The 18228-nt window shown below is 33.2% G+C and overlaps 1 protein-coding gene across 5 annotated transcripts in view; it reads left to right on the plus strand.

Annotated features, from left to right (window-relative positions):
- CNKSR2 (connector enhancer of kinase suppressor of Ras 2) overlaps positions 1-18228 on the plus strand; it is a 288218-nt gene that overhangs the window by 142154 nt on the left and 127836 nt on the right. For all 5 annotated transcript variants that reach the window (XM_059157335.1, XM_059157332.1, XM_059157333.1 and 2 more), the window contains exons 7-8: positions 5434-5493; positions 8460-8528. In XM_059157335.1, coding sequence (XP_059013318.1) covers positions 5434-5493; positions 8460-8528 — 129 coding nt within the window. The remainder of the gene's footprint in view (positions 1-5433; positions 5494-8459; positions 8529-18228) is intronic.

The following is an 18228-nucleotide window of genomic DNA, read 5'->3' on the forward strand; positions in this document are numbered from 1 at the left end:
GCTAGAGAACATCTTACCCACTACATAACTATTGCTTGTTAGTTTAGTGCTGCAGCGTTTCTGCTTTCTCCCTGTGGATGAATTTTCCTAGGATATAATTATTGATATTTTAGAAAATAGAAATCTTAGAAATAATATAATCCAGCTAATATAGTCTTAAAGATCTCTAAGTTTAACTTTTTATGTGGCTTTTCTTCAATTCATAACACTGAATTTTCAATATGAAGCCATCTATTCAATAGAGTGACTTTTCTGCTGACACTTGGCAAATTACTTTTTGGTGACTATAGTTTCTCATGCTTTTGTGGCTTTTATCAGTATTTTCCTGGGAAGATGGAATTCATGATATCAGGCATAGTCAGCAAGTATGTCACCATCACAGCCTTTAATTGTAATATCTAATTTTAATTTAAGAGCTTATTTTTTAGCATTTATAAACTTATTTGATTTTAAAATTTTTACTATTTTATGATAGTCCAATTTCATTTAAAGCATCTTTCAACCTGTAATATTGAAGAATTTTCCTATCTCTCCCTTCTCAGTAGTTATAAAGGAAAGGAGGCTCTCTCAGCATGATTTGTAGAGTGAGAAATTCGGAATTAATATATATTATATTAGACTAGGAGTTGGGACACCTGGATACAAATAATTTACACAAAATACAGCAATGAGTGTGATCCTGAGGAGGTAGGGGATTAAAGTTAACCTCCTTGGCCTTGCTATTTTCATGTGTATAATGTTGGGGGTGGGAAGGGAGGGTGGATTAAATCAACCTTAAGGCTTCCTCTAGTTCTTTGAGTCTGTGGTACTAAGGACAGTATTTGGAGAAAAGAGCCTGATTTTTCCCCCACTAATTTCCACTGAAATCATGGGAAATAGTAACCATATAAAGTAAGTCAATCAGTGTTAATTAATGTATGTTATGAAATCTTGATTTGTTTTTAATGAAATCTTGATTTGTTTGGACATATCTTTTATTTTTTGAATTTGAAAGAGGTAGATATGGGTCCGGTCTTTGAAACATTCATGAACTTAAAATGCTAACAACCAGATTCAGTTAGTCTGAGAAAGAGCTGGAAGAGAAAAGAAAATACTTGAGTGCTTATCATTTGCCAAGTATTTTCTCACAACTCTTTAGAGTAGAGACATTCTTATTTTGCAAATGAGAGATCAGATCTTCACCAATTTGCCCAGTGTCACATAGGTAATATACAATAGAGTCAGGGTTTAAGTACTGGTAAATCTCCATAAAGTACACCTTAACAAAGCTTGTTCCATTATCCCGTATTTAAAGTTGGAATTGTCAAAGGAAAGTATGAGATGTTTAGGAGGGTAACATTAAAACTGTAACCACCTAGTGAAATCATTTTTAAAGGACATTTGGCAGCACTTCATTGGGAAAATTTTCCAAGGTAGGAAAAGAAAAACCCAAAATGTTGAGTATTAATAAAAAGTGAAATAAAAACTATTTCTTGTGATTCATGTTAAAGAGATGCCTAAATAGAAATTTTTTTATGATTTTATTCAAGAATTTATTTTAAAAATCAGATACCATTAAGCAAGTTTAGTCAGTCACATTTGAAATGAATAGATTTGAGGATTTTGGTAACATTTAGCATGTTCTTAGCCATAGGAAATGTCTATATGGTAAATGAAGGAAAGAATTAGAGATGGGAGAATACCAAGTTAAAGGAATTTTAATTAGTTTAAAACATCTGCAGAAGGTCTTCTGGCAGTTTCAAAACAACATTTATCATAGGCAAAAGGTAATTGCGTGGTTCTTCCACTGATAAACTGGGTAGCTTGTTCATCGGCTTTCTACCTAATTAGTCAAATCCCCTAGGGTTTCTTAGTTTTGAGAGTTCTAAGCATTATAACAAATGATGGGAAATGTACTTATGATTAAAATATGCAGCTAGCTTCTAAAATGCTTTTAAACAACAGTGATTAGCAGAAAATTAAAGGAGGGAGAATGAGAGGTATTGGAACCTATCGAAACTATTATCAGAACCAAGAGATGAGTTGAATAGAGAGGAAGGGGCTTGAGGGGATATTCTTAGAGAAGAATCTTGGCCTCAGAGAGCTCTTTTGCTGTTAGACACTTGGATTATCCTCAGATGTCTTATTCTATTGACTTGACGTGAGGTTGCTTTGGCTCCCATTGGTTAACTGACATTTGGAGACCGAGTGAAGCAAATGTCATTTTGGCAAGCTAAGCAGGAGAGAGGGAGCTATTCAAGTCAGCTCCAGAACCAATTAATTTTTTTTAAATGAAGAGAGAAGGAAGAATAAAGGTTTTGATGAAATGGAAGACCAGATTTGTCTCCGTTCCAGAAAAAGAGCCCTTTGAATTACCTGTCCTCCCACTGTTTGACCCTTTCTCAGAGGTGAACCAAGTGATCAGCTCTAATTCTGTGGACTCTTCATTATTTGGAAGATGATTAATTTGAAACCTCATCCAAGCAACTTGCTTCTTTTACTTTCTTTGGGTACCTGAGTTTTTTGGCCATTTTTCTCATTGATACTACCAGATGAAGATAAAAAGAATAAAGTCAGTTTTGATCATTAAAAGCATCTACAACAAATGGTTTATTAAGGTTAGAAATGAAAATATTACATAAAACAATATCTTTGTTCTTTGTGGCAGTTTTAAAATTGCTTCTTTGAGGTTGCTAGAATTGAACTCTGTATACATAGTTAGATCCTCCTTTATTTAAGCATTTAAAAATATTTTTATCCATCTGAAAAATTTACTTTAAGTCATATAACATTTAATTACATTAAAATAATGATGAGATCATCTTCCTTTAAATAACAGATATAGGGAAGTGGGCTAAGCCTCTGCCTTCAGCTCAGGCCATGATCCCAGCCCACATCAGGCTCTCTGCTCGGCAGAGAGCCTACTTCCCCCTCTCTCTCTGCCTGCCTATCTGCCTACTTGTGATCTCTCTCTGTCAAGTAAATAAATAAAAAATCTTTTATAAATAAATAAGTAAATAATAAATAACAGATACCTGCTTTAGCTTACAGTTGCCACTTTTGAGGTTCCTGGTGTATGTAATAATCACACACAAATTTTATTTTCAGAGGCACAACTAGATTATGTCCATGGGTTTTTATTATCTCCATGACTATATGCCTTTTCTAAACATTTATCTTAGGATATTAGACTTTCTCTATAACCTAATCATTAATGAAATTATTGAGAGCTCTTGTCAAATACCTGAATTCATAATCAGTAATATTCAGTGTTGAAAGAAATGTAGAGAGAAACATAATCAACTTCTGCCTGCCATTTTCAGAGGAGACAGGTCAATAAAATAAATTTGTAAAATATGAAACCCAGTTACTCTTTATAACCACATTGCACATAGAACATGTGTGCTAAAGAGTCTCAGTCTTTCAGAATAGATGTTAAACAGTGAATAGTTGGGTTTAGTACCCACAGTTGCCAAATATTATGTTATAATAAGAAAAGTGAAGGTACACAACTCTCCTGTTAATAAATAGATAAATCAGGAGCCTAGTGGTTGAGAGTGTGGTCTGGAGTCAGACTGCTTAGGCTTGAAACCTGGCCTCACCACCTTGGGCAGACTCCCTAGCTTCTCTGTGCCTCAGTTTCTTTATCTCTAAAACAGAAGTAATGAGGGCCCCTGGGTGGCTCAGTTGGTTAAGCGTGATCCCAGAGTCCCAGGATTCAGCCCTCCATCAGGCTCCCCACTCAGCGGGGAGTCCATTTCTCTCTCTGACCCTCCCACCTCTCAAGGTTCCACTCTCAAATAAATAAAAAAAATCCTAAAAAAATATAAGACAGAAGTAGCGAAGTTTACACCACATTGGTTATTTTGAAATAAATATAAAACGCTTGAAACAGTCCCTGGCACATTGTAACCAGTAGATAGGTATCTGTGATGATGAGAGAATGATAAGTGAAGTCTGTTTTGTATGTCCAAGTAGTATGTCCTGTTTCTTTCCCTGTCTTTTCCCACTTATTCTTTCATGGTCCTTCTGTGTAAAAAACTGAAACAAAATTTAGTGTTTAGCTCTTACAAATATACTTTAAGATTCTTTATTAATCTGATGTAATTTTGCTAGTTTCTGGAGGAAAATGATGGCAAGGATCTTCTAAGTTCTATAATTGCACCATTATATTTACCCTCCCATAAATAATGGGATAAGTGTTAACTTAAAAAAAAAAAAGTAAGTATGCTGTACAGTTGTCACCAGTATAAGGTTGAATATTACCATATGGTCATAGGCAACAACAGCTAGCCAATTTCTTAATTAATTTCTCTATGTACTTCTGTTGAGGTTATTTATTTTATATGAAATAATGAAGTTGCATTTAAAATACTACAGTTCACAAGTAAATGAACACCTTTTAAATCACATTCATTTTGTTTCATGTTAGTGATCCAGGCTTAGCCATTTTTGGAACAGGTACTAACATTTTAGACATAATACATTATTGAAATGACTTCAGAATTCACATCTACCCAGCTTTTTAATAGTACAATCCCATGAACTTTACCACTTCTTGTTTTTATTTCTTTCTTATTTCAATGAAAATACAAGTCCATTCAGTTATATGAATATATAATTAACCTAAAGGTATGGGAAATTAACATTATAGTAATTGTCTATACAAGTGCTAAGATTAGTACTTTTCTGAAATATTGTTGGTTATTATTAAGTCCATTATATTTTAGGCTTTGAGTTCATTAAAATTCATATTTTTAATTTTTGAAAGCAATATTTTAAAATGCACGGAACTTGTAGAAGTAAAACATAAGCAATTTTTTTCCAAAGAAAAAAATGGAATCTCACTCTTCTTATTAGGACAAGGACTTCCTACACCTTATCTCTTAATTATTGATATAGAAGTATTGGATATACTTATTGAAACTTTATCATTGAATATAAAGGCAGGAAATACAGGATTTCACAAAAGATATAGAGAAAAAGTTTACAATAACAGTATTTTATCATTCTTCCATCTCTAGTTAGTTGTAGTTGAAGTAGCTCTGTAGAAACCTCCTTTTTATTGTATAATATATATCAAGTATAATATGCTAATAATTAATATTTGAATTTCCCATTATAACTTTTATTTTGCCACAGAACAAATAGTAAGTACTGTCGAAGGAGTAAGGTGTGTTCTTTCTTCAGAATATTAAATTGCCATGCTACGTATTTTAAGTTTCATAGGCAATTTACTTATCAAGTAGTTATTTGATTAAGTTGAGTACAGGTTTAAGGCAAACTTTAAAAACCAGAACGTTCAGAAAGGAATTTTTTACTATTTAAAGTTGGCATTATTGAATATGGATTCATGGAACATGTGACAATTTTGATAGGATAATTTTTTAAATGATTTTAAAATATATTGAAAACATTCCAATTCTATTTTTTTCTGATGCTCTCGTTTTCTAGGGTATGTATATTAAATCAACATATGATGGCCTCCATGTAATTACTGGAACTACAGAAAATGTAAGTATTATAACATTTCAGATTATAGCGTTGTTTTCTTTTTATTGTTAAATAAGTTATCTATCTCACATAATTGAGGCTGACTTCTGAAGACATGAACAGATTAGGAGAAAAAAACTAAAAGAACACATTGAGTTAGTAACTGCTGGTTTGGGGAGAATTTCAATCATTTTATTTAGTTTAGAGTACCTATTTACTTGGACTAAATCAGATGTTTTCTGTTCACAGCCAGAGATTTGTCTTTGTTAAGTATTTTCTGGCTTATGACAAGTTGCTTTGACATCTAAAAGAATCCACTTCCATCTGTCAAATAGTTTAGCTATATTAAGAAACTTACATAAGAAAGAAACATCAGCCTGTTTCTTAAGAGATTTTGTTGTTTGTTTTTAAAGATTTTATTTATTTATTTGAGAGAGAAATCGTGTGCTTAAGAGAGAGCATGAAAGGCATGGGGAGGGCAGAGGGAGAAGCAGGCTCTCACTGAGTAGGGCACCTAATGCTGGACTTGGTATCAGGACCCCCGGATCACTATCTGAGCCAAAGGCAGACGCCCAACCACCTGAGCTACCCAGGGGCCCCAAGAGATTTTAACAGGTGATTCTAAAATATGCTCAAATTTGAGAACCAAGACAAGCGGTGGGTCAAGAGTCCCTAGGCCTAGGTCCTACAATTGGTTCTGCACCTTAATGGCAGTGTAATTTTTGGCAAGTCGCTCACCCTGTCATTGCTTTCCTTTCCTCAACTATAAATTGGAAATATTATCTGTATGACATACCTCACTAAGTTGATGTGAAAATAAGCTAATAAATGTGAAAGCCTATGCAATAAAGAGCTACAGAAATGTGAAATGATTGTGTTGAGCCTGAACATGATCACTAAAATAGATTTGAATAGTATAATACATCATTATTCCTTCATTTGGTTGTCCCAGACTTCCATCTTACTCTTAAGCAAGTGCTGAGTTTGAATTTATTTTTCTTTTAGAAATTCTGACAAATTACATGTTTATACTATGTCCCTTCAAAGAAGACTAGGGCGGAGTTAATCTCAAGTTGTTATAGATCTCAATATTTTACTAGAATTTTCTTTTTTTTTTAAATCAACATTCTTTTCATCTAGTTCACTTACTACTTTCATCATTTATTGCCTTTTTGCCCACTCACTTCTCTTGGTTTCTTGAGAATAGTGAAACACATAATGTACTTACAGTTGGATTACTGTACTAGCTTCACATTTGGTATAAAATATGAGGTCAGAAATATCCGTTATATGCATATTGTCAATCAGTTAAAATTTTTAAATGCAGTAAGGTACTGTGAACAATACTCCTATCATTGATTGATCATTTTTGTTTATTTGTACATTTCTCCGATCATTCATTTATTCATTTGTTCTTATAACAAACTTTTGTTTCATGTCTGCTATGTTCCAGGCATGAGGCTAGGTTTTGAAAGCATTTTTATTTTTTTAAAGATTTGTTTATTTTTTTTATTTGACATAGAGAGAGAGACAGTGAAAGAGGGAACACCAGCATGGGGAGTGGGAGAGGGAGAAGCAGGTTTCCTGCTGAGCAGGGAGGTGGATGCGGGGGTCAATCCCAGGACCCTTTGATTTGAGCCAAAGGCAGATGCTTAATGACTGAGCCAGCCACCCAGGTACTCCAAAGAATTTTTAAACTAAACTAGCTTGCTTTTCCTAAGGAATGCAACTAGGGGATTATGTGTGTAAACAGGTACTGAAATTTGTGTAGTCAGACAAAGGAAAGAATCATAAATGCTGCAAATGAAACCAGAGAAGTAATCACGGAAATGATTTTGAACTATATCTTGAAGAGTTGATAGGAATGCATCTCTGTATTGTCTGGGGTCTATAAAAAAGTTGAGTACTATGTACTGCTCATATTAATTACTCAGAAATATTTGATAAATGGTTAGTGGCCAAAGAAAGATTAATTCTATGAGTAGTTCAGATATGAACCTTATATTAATGGCTTATCATTTAATTCTTTTTTCTTGAAAACATTTTACTATTATTGGTACCCTCAATCATATATCATGAGTAGATCTGTGTTGAGTCTTAGTAAAGCTGCTGACTAAAGTGGTTAAGCTATTTTGCTTTGCTCTGTCCTAGTATCGTTGTTTTCTTTTAGGTAAAATAAGAAGTTTGGACAACATGATATCTAGGGTCCCATCTGACACTGAAAGTCTATGATTTATATGACTTATTCTCTTTTTTACTTATCTGTGAAAGAGGTTGTTTCAGTTTCTTTCAATTTTATATACCAACTATCATTTTCTCTTACACCATGGTTAGAACCATTGGCTTGATATTTTTCTTCTATACTCTCCTTTAAAAAGATCAGTTGTGGACCAGATAGCACAGGGACTGAGTATAGATATAGCCCTATTATAGTAATGATTTACACACTTTTCACAATTGTTGCATGGTACTTGTATGATTTGATAATATGCCTACCTCCTAAAGGTGCTGTGAAAAAAATACATTTTTTTTCCTGTTATAGTACCATTTTGAGGGTTGAGTTCATATCCTAGATGAACTACCCTCTTAAGAGGGTATATTTTTGTTATTACTTGAGTAACTGGAATTCTCTGGGCTATTATCTTATCTTGAATTCTGACCTATGACATCATTCTTTTGTGAATTTCAAATTTTGTTGAATTGAGGTTAATATTGTTTCAAGACTTCCTTGTTTTGAAATAATTAGAAATTGAGAATGAATAAAAAATAAACCGGAAATCACTTTTAAAGTAAATCCTACTTTCTATTATTAGTTATCTATAGAGTGCAAATAATATATTAAACATTAATAGTAATTTTGTTTAGGCTTTTAAAGATTAATTAATTTCTTGATCTAATTTAAAGAGGTGAACTTATTGTAGTATTTTCAGGGAAAGGAAATGAGTGATAAAATTTATGTTCTTTATCATTCTATTATTTAAATTTAGTCACCTGCAGATCGGTGCAAGAAAATCCATGCTGGAGATGAAGTGATTCAAGTTAATCATCAGACTGTGGTATGTATAATTACTTTATGAGTCAGTGGGAGGAAATAATATAAAGATTTGCTAAAGCTTTAAAAGGATATCAACGAGATGAAATGCCTGTTTTTGTACAAAAAGATTGAATAGCCTTTTTTCAGATAGCTGAATGAATATTCTTAATTATTTGACAAGATGAGACATAGTTTTTAAAAAACCGTAGTGTTAATACAAGTCTTAGAAATACTGGTGTTGGCTGAGGTTATATATACACATTTCTATATAGACAGGTATGAGATAATGTTATATGCCCCATGAACTGAGATAATAATTATGGGCTAAAAATTAAAGTGATGATGCACACAAATTCAGCCTTTTCTGGATAAAACTTTTAAGTTTTACTTTACAAACTACAGAATTACCTAGTAGATATCTTTTGTAAGGGCATAAATTCATTCATCTACTTTAACATTGATTTGTTCACCGAAGTGTCTGGTAGATTGGTTTATTTGAAATGTTTATTTTTTTTAAACAAATTTAAGAATTAATAGCCAAATTGGCTCTTCCGTTCCCAAAAGAGGACTACAGTTTTTGTTTAGAACTGTTGCATGTAACTAAATAAGTTCATAAAATTTTCTTGCTCTGTGAACCTCACAAATCCCTTGCTAGCCTAAGATCTTGAAACAGTGGCTTTTTTCTGTCTATGGTAGACTTTCAAGAGCTATTTTTCTTTTTGTTAGTTTCAGAGAATGAATATCATATGATTTTCACTTTGGGCCATTTTCTGTCTCAGTTGATTTACTTTCTTCTTCTGTATCTGCCAAAATAAACTATACTCTCTAAAACAAATGAAGTTAAAATAATCTGATTATTAATATAATAAACTTCATTTGAAAAAAATGTGTTTTTTTCTGGTAAATATTCTACTTACAGCTCACCATCCTTTGGAGTGAATAATTATTTCTTATTGTGCCTTTTAACTAAATTTGTTTTTGCCTGTTCTAGTCATAGAAGAAACTATTAAAAGGAAAGTCTATATTTTGGGGGTAAGGAGACTGGTGTGAAAAACTCCAGTCTTTCTCACTGATTCTGATGTGAAGGCAGAAGTCATTTCATTTTTGGCTCTGAGTAAACTGAGAACTTTATGATATTAGGGAGGGGCTGCTGAACACTGTTAATTAAAGTTACACTGTTTCTTCAATGAGTTCATTAACTTAAGTGAATAAAAATTAATGACTTTAAAAATTAAATGTATAGGTGTTTAATAATAATTAATACAGAATTCTGGTCATCAGCAAAGCCTTTTCACACTATGACAGTTCTCATAATGAGAAAGTTGTCATTACTAGAAACCATACAAAGTGGTTGTCCTAACTAAAGTCTCTTGTCCCCTAGGATGAGGATTTGGGCAGTGGGTTAAAGGAGCTGCTTCTAGATGGGCAGCTTCTCCCTCTTGCAGTGTTTGTGCTACATCGTTTTTGCAATGTGACCTGAACAAATATGACATCTGTTCAATAGCTGGACCAGTTTCCAGTTGGTCAATTCTAAGTGGGTGGAATTAGTCTCTAATGAAAAATAAAATTGTTTAAAGGATACTGTTTGTGGGACAAAGATTCTGATGTTGATCAAATGAATATGAAAGTTTTCAAAGGACTACATGGGAACTAATAAAATCTGTATAGACTGGTGACACTTAAATACTGTGAGAATGTGTAAATACATCTTTGCATCACAGTAATATTCCAAAATATTGAAAGCAACACAGAATGATAGTTGGGGAAACTTGCTTCCAATGTTTGCTCTGAAATTGACTTTTGGCTTTAATTGAATCATAGTAACTATTTAAGTATCAGTTTACCTTTTTATAATAATAATAACCATAGCCAATGTTTACTGAGTTCTTACAGTGTGCCAAGCATCGTATTACATACTTTACATATTTTATCTCATTTACTACTTAAAATAATTATACAAAAAGTGTATGTGGAAATTGAGACTCAAAATGATTAACTCACCTGCAACTCAAAGCTCTTTGACTCTGGGACGCCTGGGTGGCTCAGTTGGTTAAGCAGCTGCCTTCGGCTCAGGTCATGATCCCGGCGTCCTGGGATCGAGTCCCACATTGGGCTCCTTGCTTGGCAGGGAGCCTGCTTCTCCCTCTGCCTCTGCCTGCCATTCTGTCTGTCTGTGCTTGCTCTCCCCCCCCGCCCTCTGATAAATAAATAAAATCTTAAAAAAAAAAAAAAATCTCTCTGACTCTAAGGCCTTCGGTTTTAGTATATTCTCTCCCCAAACTCAAATTACAAAATTATCAAGCAAAAGGGGAAGAAGTCTAATGATCATGTAAGTGAAACTCAGGTTCAGTGAAAGATTGGCTGGCAAAGGTAAGAGAAGAGGAAAGGGAGTGAGAATTTACATAACTAGGGCAGTGAATCAGTTGGAATAAAATAAGAAATGGCTTAGAAATTTAACTTTATAGCTACTTCCTCACTCCTTTCCTTCAGGTCTATATGTAAAACACCTATTACGATGCCAGGCACACATTAAGAGCTCAATAAAAATTAACCTTCCAACCCACCTTCCCCCCTTTTACCTGCAACAACTCTTGGGCCAGTTGGAATCTGGCATCTCCACAGACTGCTACTAGAACCTAAACATTCATTTTGGATGATAATAGAGACATCCTCTGACAAGAGAATGTGTTCGATTCCTTAAAAGTAACTTTCCTTAATAATATGATCAATTACCAGATTATCTTCTTTGTGTTCAAATGAGAGACCTATTTGTGTAAGAATGGCTCATTTTATTAAATGTAGCCTAGTCTGCTCTCTCTTTTTTTCTGTTGCCTCCTTCGTGGTCTGTACAGTGCTTTTAACTTCTTACTAGACAATATACAGAGGTGATGAAATGGGAATTATCTTGGTTTTGTTACTATAAAAGGTTTGGTAGGTAGATAAATGAGTTGAAACAAGTATAAATTATGTGTAGTCTACAGGTGCCCCTTCTGTCCCTTCATTAATTACCAGAGACATTAAGGGTTAGTTATGATATAATAACTACATTAAGGGGTAGACTAATACATTTGAAACACTTATTTAACATTATTTTTTAATCCAATAATTAATTGATCAGAATAGTGGGATAATTGCCAATATTGTTCTATACCAACTAGATTCAATAATGAAGAGTATTGTTCAGTCTTACATTTTGAATGTTGTTAGCCCTGTTAGTATTTTTTTGTAATGCTAAAAGTCATTACTGCTAAAGGTAGTAATATTCAATATAAAATCTGATAACTTTTCTTATTTTAAAATACATAGAAAAGCATCTTGAAATTTTTCCCTAAGGTCTAAGAAAGTTGAATAACTCACAGATGAATTCAAATACTATTTTTAAAAAATTGTTAGTATGGTATATCTTCAAGATGTCCAATTAGATGTATGTATTTTCTAGTTTGCTCTCTTTTTAAAACGTATATTTTCTTATTTGAAGTGAAACTGGAAGTCTTATGTCCTTTTTCATACTGCTATATTCTTTATTATAAATGGCTTTTAAGCTTTTCAAATCAACCTACTTCTGTGGCTGAGAAACTATGGCTGCCAGGTAGGAAGAAGAAAAAATCATGAACATCCAAGCAAAGCAGACTGAGTCCTATTGCATGTCTTCCCCGCCAGTGAAGATCCAACTCCTCAAAGCTGCTGGAATCTCCCAAGATTTTTTCCACTTCATCTGCCACTACATCCCTCTCTCTGGGAGATACCTCGGCCTAGTTTGAACCAGCAACTCTGCCCTCACGATGCACTTTTAACACGTTTTTTTAGCTGATGACATTATTTATAGTTATTAAATCTATCGGGGCATATTCCTAATGAATCTGTTAAATTTTATGTTAATACTGTTTTTGGTGTGTAAGTGTTTTAAAGATTCTATCCATACTAAAAACAGATATTTTCTTCTTAGGAATATCAGTTAAAAGGAGTGGGGTATATGGTGGTTGAATCCAGCATTTGGAAAATTTCCTTTCATTTTGTGTAAATATTAAAACTTATTCACTATTATTTTGAAAGGTCTTCTGGAACCTGGTGACTAGATTCTGGCACAAAATGGTTTAATACATGTGGCTACAGAGGCTACTGGAGTGGAAAATAACTAGGTTGGGATAGTCAAAAAGATAGATTAGTGCAAATAGTTGGGATGTTGGACATTGATTAGTGAGAAATGGAAGATGAGTACTGTAAGCTAGTGTTCTTTATTATACACCAAATGGTAAATATTGCTCAAAAAGACTTACAGGTTGTGGCAGTGGGGGCTGGAAGGGGAACATATTAAAGGACTATTGAGTCATCTGGAAAGTTCATTCTAGCTTCATTTATATAATTCTCAAAAGTATCTCCCTTATTCTCTCTTACTCTCACATCTAGTCTCTCCTTTTTGACTTTGTCTTCACCCTCTTGCTCCTTTAACCCCAGAACAGGAGATTATCGTTTACAAGGGAAACCAGCATCATCAGAATGGATACAGAATGTGGTGACCCTTTAAAGTCCAGCTCTCCCCTCCCCGCCCGCTCACCCTACCGCCCAGTCCCTGAACTTCAGCAGGAAGTTGGATGGCTTATTGAATGGAATCAATACCATGATATTGACTAACACCAGATGTTCTTTCGTTCTCTCTCTGTTTTTAAGTTTACTAAATTGTTGTCTTTATTTTTTAAGGTTTTATTTCTTAACTCCATTTCCTTCTTCTTTCCCTTACCATCCTCATCACTTCTCACTTGACTGTTTCTCCTCCATTCTTCACCTTGCTCACTCTTTTTTATTTTTGCCTATTTCTTTCTGTGCTTCCTTCTCAAATGAGGAAATATTTATCTTATAATTCCTTATGCCCAATATATTGAAAACTGACACCTCAAGTGGCAGTATTTCTGATGTACCTCACGTCTTATTCCTGTAAACCCAAGGTGTTGCTAGAGTACAGAGGCTGAATACATTAACATGGCATTTAACCTATTGCTTAACGAGTGACTATGAAAATACCATAATATAACTCTATTAGGGTTCTGAGAAATTGGTATTCTAAAACAAAGTTAATTGTTCTCTTTTGAAAGGGAAAAAAACCATGAAGAGTCATTTATCAAAAATTAAAGGAAACAATGCATGATAGTTTTCAGTTATTCACAGTAGTATTTTATTTCAGGTTCTGCCTTACATAGTAGGTAGTTTATGAGATTATCACAAGTTTTTTCTTTTATTTTGCATTAAACATTGTAGATTTGATGAGAATGTGTGGAAACTGGTTTCGAAGTGCCACATATTGATATAAACTATATATTATATTTTGCCTTGAAAAATCAACTCATTACCTTATTATCAATACAGTATTTTGTGAGTTTTCTGTTACCAACTGAAATATTATATTAAGTCTTTATATGAAGGAGATAAATTTTATGATGCGTTAATGATGGTAACTTGCTATTAACCAATTTATTTTTTCTGCAGATTTCTACATCCTGACTTATTTCTTTCTTAATTCTATACTTCTTACTAGCTTCACCAGGAAAAATGTAATTGCCTTTCAAAATGGTTACTCCCAATTTATTTTTATTAGTAATATGTATACATCCTTTGGTATCAACAGACAGTTAATATAATCCAGTAATTTTACATGGAATTTTAAGGTTTTTTTTAATATATAAATGATTATTTTGTATGTTTCTAATGTACCTATTGGCTGATGTTCTTACCTGCTTTGGCTTATTAAGAGTGCAACTCAACTTGCAAATCAGTATCCATAGGTGCGGCCCTTTTCCTTCCCGTATGGAAAAGGCAAAAATCAGCCAGTCACAATTGCCTAATTTACTTTCTGTCCGTAATAGGGGTGGGCAATTAGTGGATAATATTTAACTGTCTGAAAAATATAAAAATTATTGCATGAAAGGGAAACACATTAGAGCACCATAACACAGGAAATTCAAGAGATAATGATAATAATCTCAAATTCTTTTTAGGTTATTTAGCCCTAGGATTCAAATATAGGCTTCATCCACAAAATTAATATTCTAATCAGCCTGGTGGCTGAAATTTTAGGTAATGTAACCACTAATTACTTTTACATTTCTCTCATCATACTACCCTAATACTGGGTAATAGAGAATTTTTTTGAACTAGAACAAATGGCTGAGAGAGTTCAGTATGGGCCCACTTGGAGCTGACACTGAATTACCTTTTTTGTCTGAGTTGTTGGATTTCTGATAAAATGATTTCTAAAGATAACTGTTACAGTGAAAGTATTTTGAGCCATTATGGAAGTTCTTAAATTTTTTATTGATAAAGATTTCCAATGATGTTTATTTAGCTATATATATGCATATATATACATGCTTTGGTTTTGTTTTCATATATATAGACATCTATTGTAGTATTTGCTTATATTTTCAAGTAAACATGTCTTTGTTAAATGTCTGACAGTAACTGATATCATAAACATTATTCACAGCAAAAGCACATTTTTAAGCATGTCACTTTTTGAATAACAGGGTTTGGGTTACTTTTAACTAATTTTTTCATTTGGATTCCCAAATTAAAATTAAACATGGCTTTTCACTCATATAGAAATTTTCTTTATTCTTTCTCAGAATTCTTTTAAGTAGGAGCTATAGATTTTTAGATAACAGTGCTTTGTTTCATCCTTTAGTTTTGTTGACTAAGACTCTATTTTAAGATGTGTATTTGCAGTATCTTTGCAAGAACAGAAATGAAATATAGGAAGGAATGGCTGAAATGTAATAATTTCCTAATGTGTAAACTCAAAATTGTTTTAAAATTTAACTCGTGTAAATATCTTTAAAACTTTTAGCTAAAAACCTGTGTTATGGTTCTTTTAAAATATATTCTTGATTTTTGGGAGATGAGGCTCGGTAGTATGATCAAAGATACTCCCCAAATGCCTTTCACTGTAATGTGATTGTCTTCTTCTTCCACCTTTCCCTGGGTAAGGCTTCCAAATTCATTCAATTATATGTTTTGGAATGAAATAAAAATAGCATTGGCTTTGATTCAGTTTGCTATAGCATGTACAAAGGTAAACCATTAAGCCTCCAAAATAAACCTTTGGCCTTCAGAGACCACAGCATTACCAAATACCATATGGAAATGGAAGAAGGGAAAGAGAACTGTATGCTCAAAATGCTAAATTGTACCCACAGTTCTTGAATCAGCCAGCCACAGAAGCAGAGACACCAGTGATAGAAAGGCTGCAGTTAGGGTATGTGATAGGTAACAGGAGATGAAGCAAGTAACAGGATAAGTAAATGTGTCAATTCGGTGAAAACTATGTGGGTGAGTCGTAAAACATAAAGGAAAAAAAAATGATGACTGTTTTCTTCTTCCTACAAGCTTCCGCATGAGCCAATCAAAAAATTCGGATGTAGCTTTAGGGAACTTGTTGGTTATGGAGGAAAAAACTTCAGGAAGGTGGTGTGCAATAGGTAAAAGTACTAGTTTATTGTAGTCCCAAGTTGACTTTCTGCCTTGGACTACTTCTTCATTCTATAGCAGTTATAAATGTGCTTTCTCTTTAAATATAGTACAAACACTGTATATATGACTCTCTGAAATTCACATGAAAATATTAAGTACAAAAACATACATGTAAGCCAAATTATGAGCAACTCAACATGGTCCAAATTTCAGAGTAAAATTAAGCCATATAAAAAACAAATGCCTTAGAAAACAAATGCCTTGATGTCCTCTTATTTCACTGGGTAAGTGCCTTTTAAAGTTAAGGAGGATGTGAGATGAAGGGTTCAAGGAATAAAGATGTAAGATTGTGGGGGTTTTCCCCTAATGAAAATAAAACTTTTAATTCCCATATTCCTTCTTTTCAAATGATTGTTCCTTTTCTCTTCTCCCAGGATTACCTTTACTAAACTAATGTTTATGAAAATATCAACACTAAGGTTTTATATAAAATAGTTACACCTTAAGGCATTTCTGCATACTGTGAATTACCTATTTAAATTACTTCATGGCTAGAATTTAAAATCTTTTTGTGTGTATAGTTACTTAGCCAAATGCATACCTTCTGGCTTATATTCACTTATATTTGAACCATGGGCAAATCTCTGTTTCTACTCAGTAAATGAATGGAAGATCAGAATTAGGATATTCTCCAATCATACTATAATTTAATATTGTAAGAACTTCTCATTAATATTTTGTGGGAAAAGATGAATTTAGGTGAAGGTGAAGTTTCTAGATTGGTACTCAAGTTTTATAGTTCTAGGGTCTTTGTAAGATACTATATATCAAAATTCATTACTTCCGAAATGTTTATAACTATGACATTTCTTCCACATAGGTTGTTTTGCTAAAGAAAGGGGAAGTCAAAGATATAAAATGTTGATTTTATTAAGCATATCAATATCTTCTTAATAATGTGAAGAAATAGAACATTATAATAAATATCTCAGCAACAGAAGATTTGGTAAAGACAGAGTGTCACTAGTCACAGCATGGTGGGTTCTGTATTAAATTAAGTCTCTAAAGTGCTTTTAAAAGAGTAGAAGGACATTTGGGTATATCATGGCTCATGTCATCAGACATTCATATAGGCACACCTCAAGTCTCTGAAATATCCTTTGTGAAGAGGTATAATTTATACATTACAACTTGTGAGTAAAAGTGTATATACACAGGAGCATGTATAAATGTTAATGAATCTGTTACTTTGTCTTGTGAAGGATAATAGCTTTAAAAATAGTTTAAGAAATGTTCTATCTTCCTGTCTAGGTATAGAGATGCTTTCTTATAACTCCAAATACAACTGTGCTAAAGGTAAAGAAGTTCTGGGTTGATAGGCTTCAGTTCTTACCTTTATGCTTATTTAACTTTGGCTTCTTGGGACCATAGTGTAGAGCTTCTTTTTGTACGCTGATCAAATACTTCACCAAATGTTTGGGAATCAGATAGGCTAGGGTATGACCTAAAGGGATCAGAGACTACTTCTTCCCTCTTTGTACCAAGAGGAAAAGAAGCCACTCATCTCTTTAGCACCAACCCCAAAGCCTCTTGTACACCTAATCTGGGCAACTCATTGTCCAGGGACCTGCCACTTATGTTGGTTGTCACCCCAGGAATTACAAGGCCTACATACAAGAAAGCAGAACCTCTGGTTTTTAACATTTGGGTTACCTTAAAGACTTTCTTGGGAAATTTAATCTGGTTTGTGTTGTATGTAAAATACATTTCAGTGTGCAAGTTGGCGATTATATCTAAATTTAGTAAGTAATACGGCTTGCCATTGTTTAAGAGACACTGGCTTGTGCTACCTTGGACAATCATGAAAATAATATTAGTAGTCAGCATATGTGAAAAACATATTATCTATAACTAATACGTAATTTGTATAAGATGCATATGGTGATTTTTAAAATACTCATTCCAACCCATGAACTTAATATGAATGAAATATTCTAAAAAATGTTGAGGAGAAAATTGGACTACTTACAATCACTTTAAAACAGTTTTCTGGTATAAAAAAAATTAAAAATGCTTATATAATGTGTATGACAAAGCAGAGTCTTTCTATGACAAATAAGAACTTTATCCACTGTTAACATTCCTTTTCATAATGACATCACTGTGACTTTAGATCTGGAGTATCCAAGATGCAAATACTACTTTTTTCAAATGTTCACTTATAAGAAAGTTTATTTGATAATTTCGGGTAAAGAATGTCT

This window comes from Mustela lutreola, chromosome X (genome assembly GCF_030435805.1).
Source record: "Mustela lutreola isolate mMusLut2 chromosome X, mMusLut2.pri, whole genome shotgun sequence".
NCBI lineage: Eukaryota > Metazoa > Chordata > Mammalia > Carnivora > Mustelidae > Mustela > Mustela lutreola.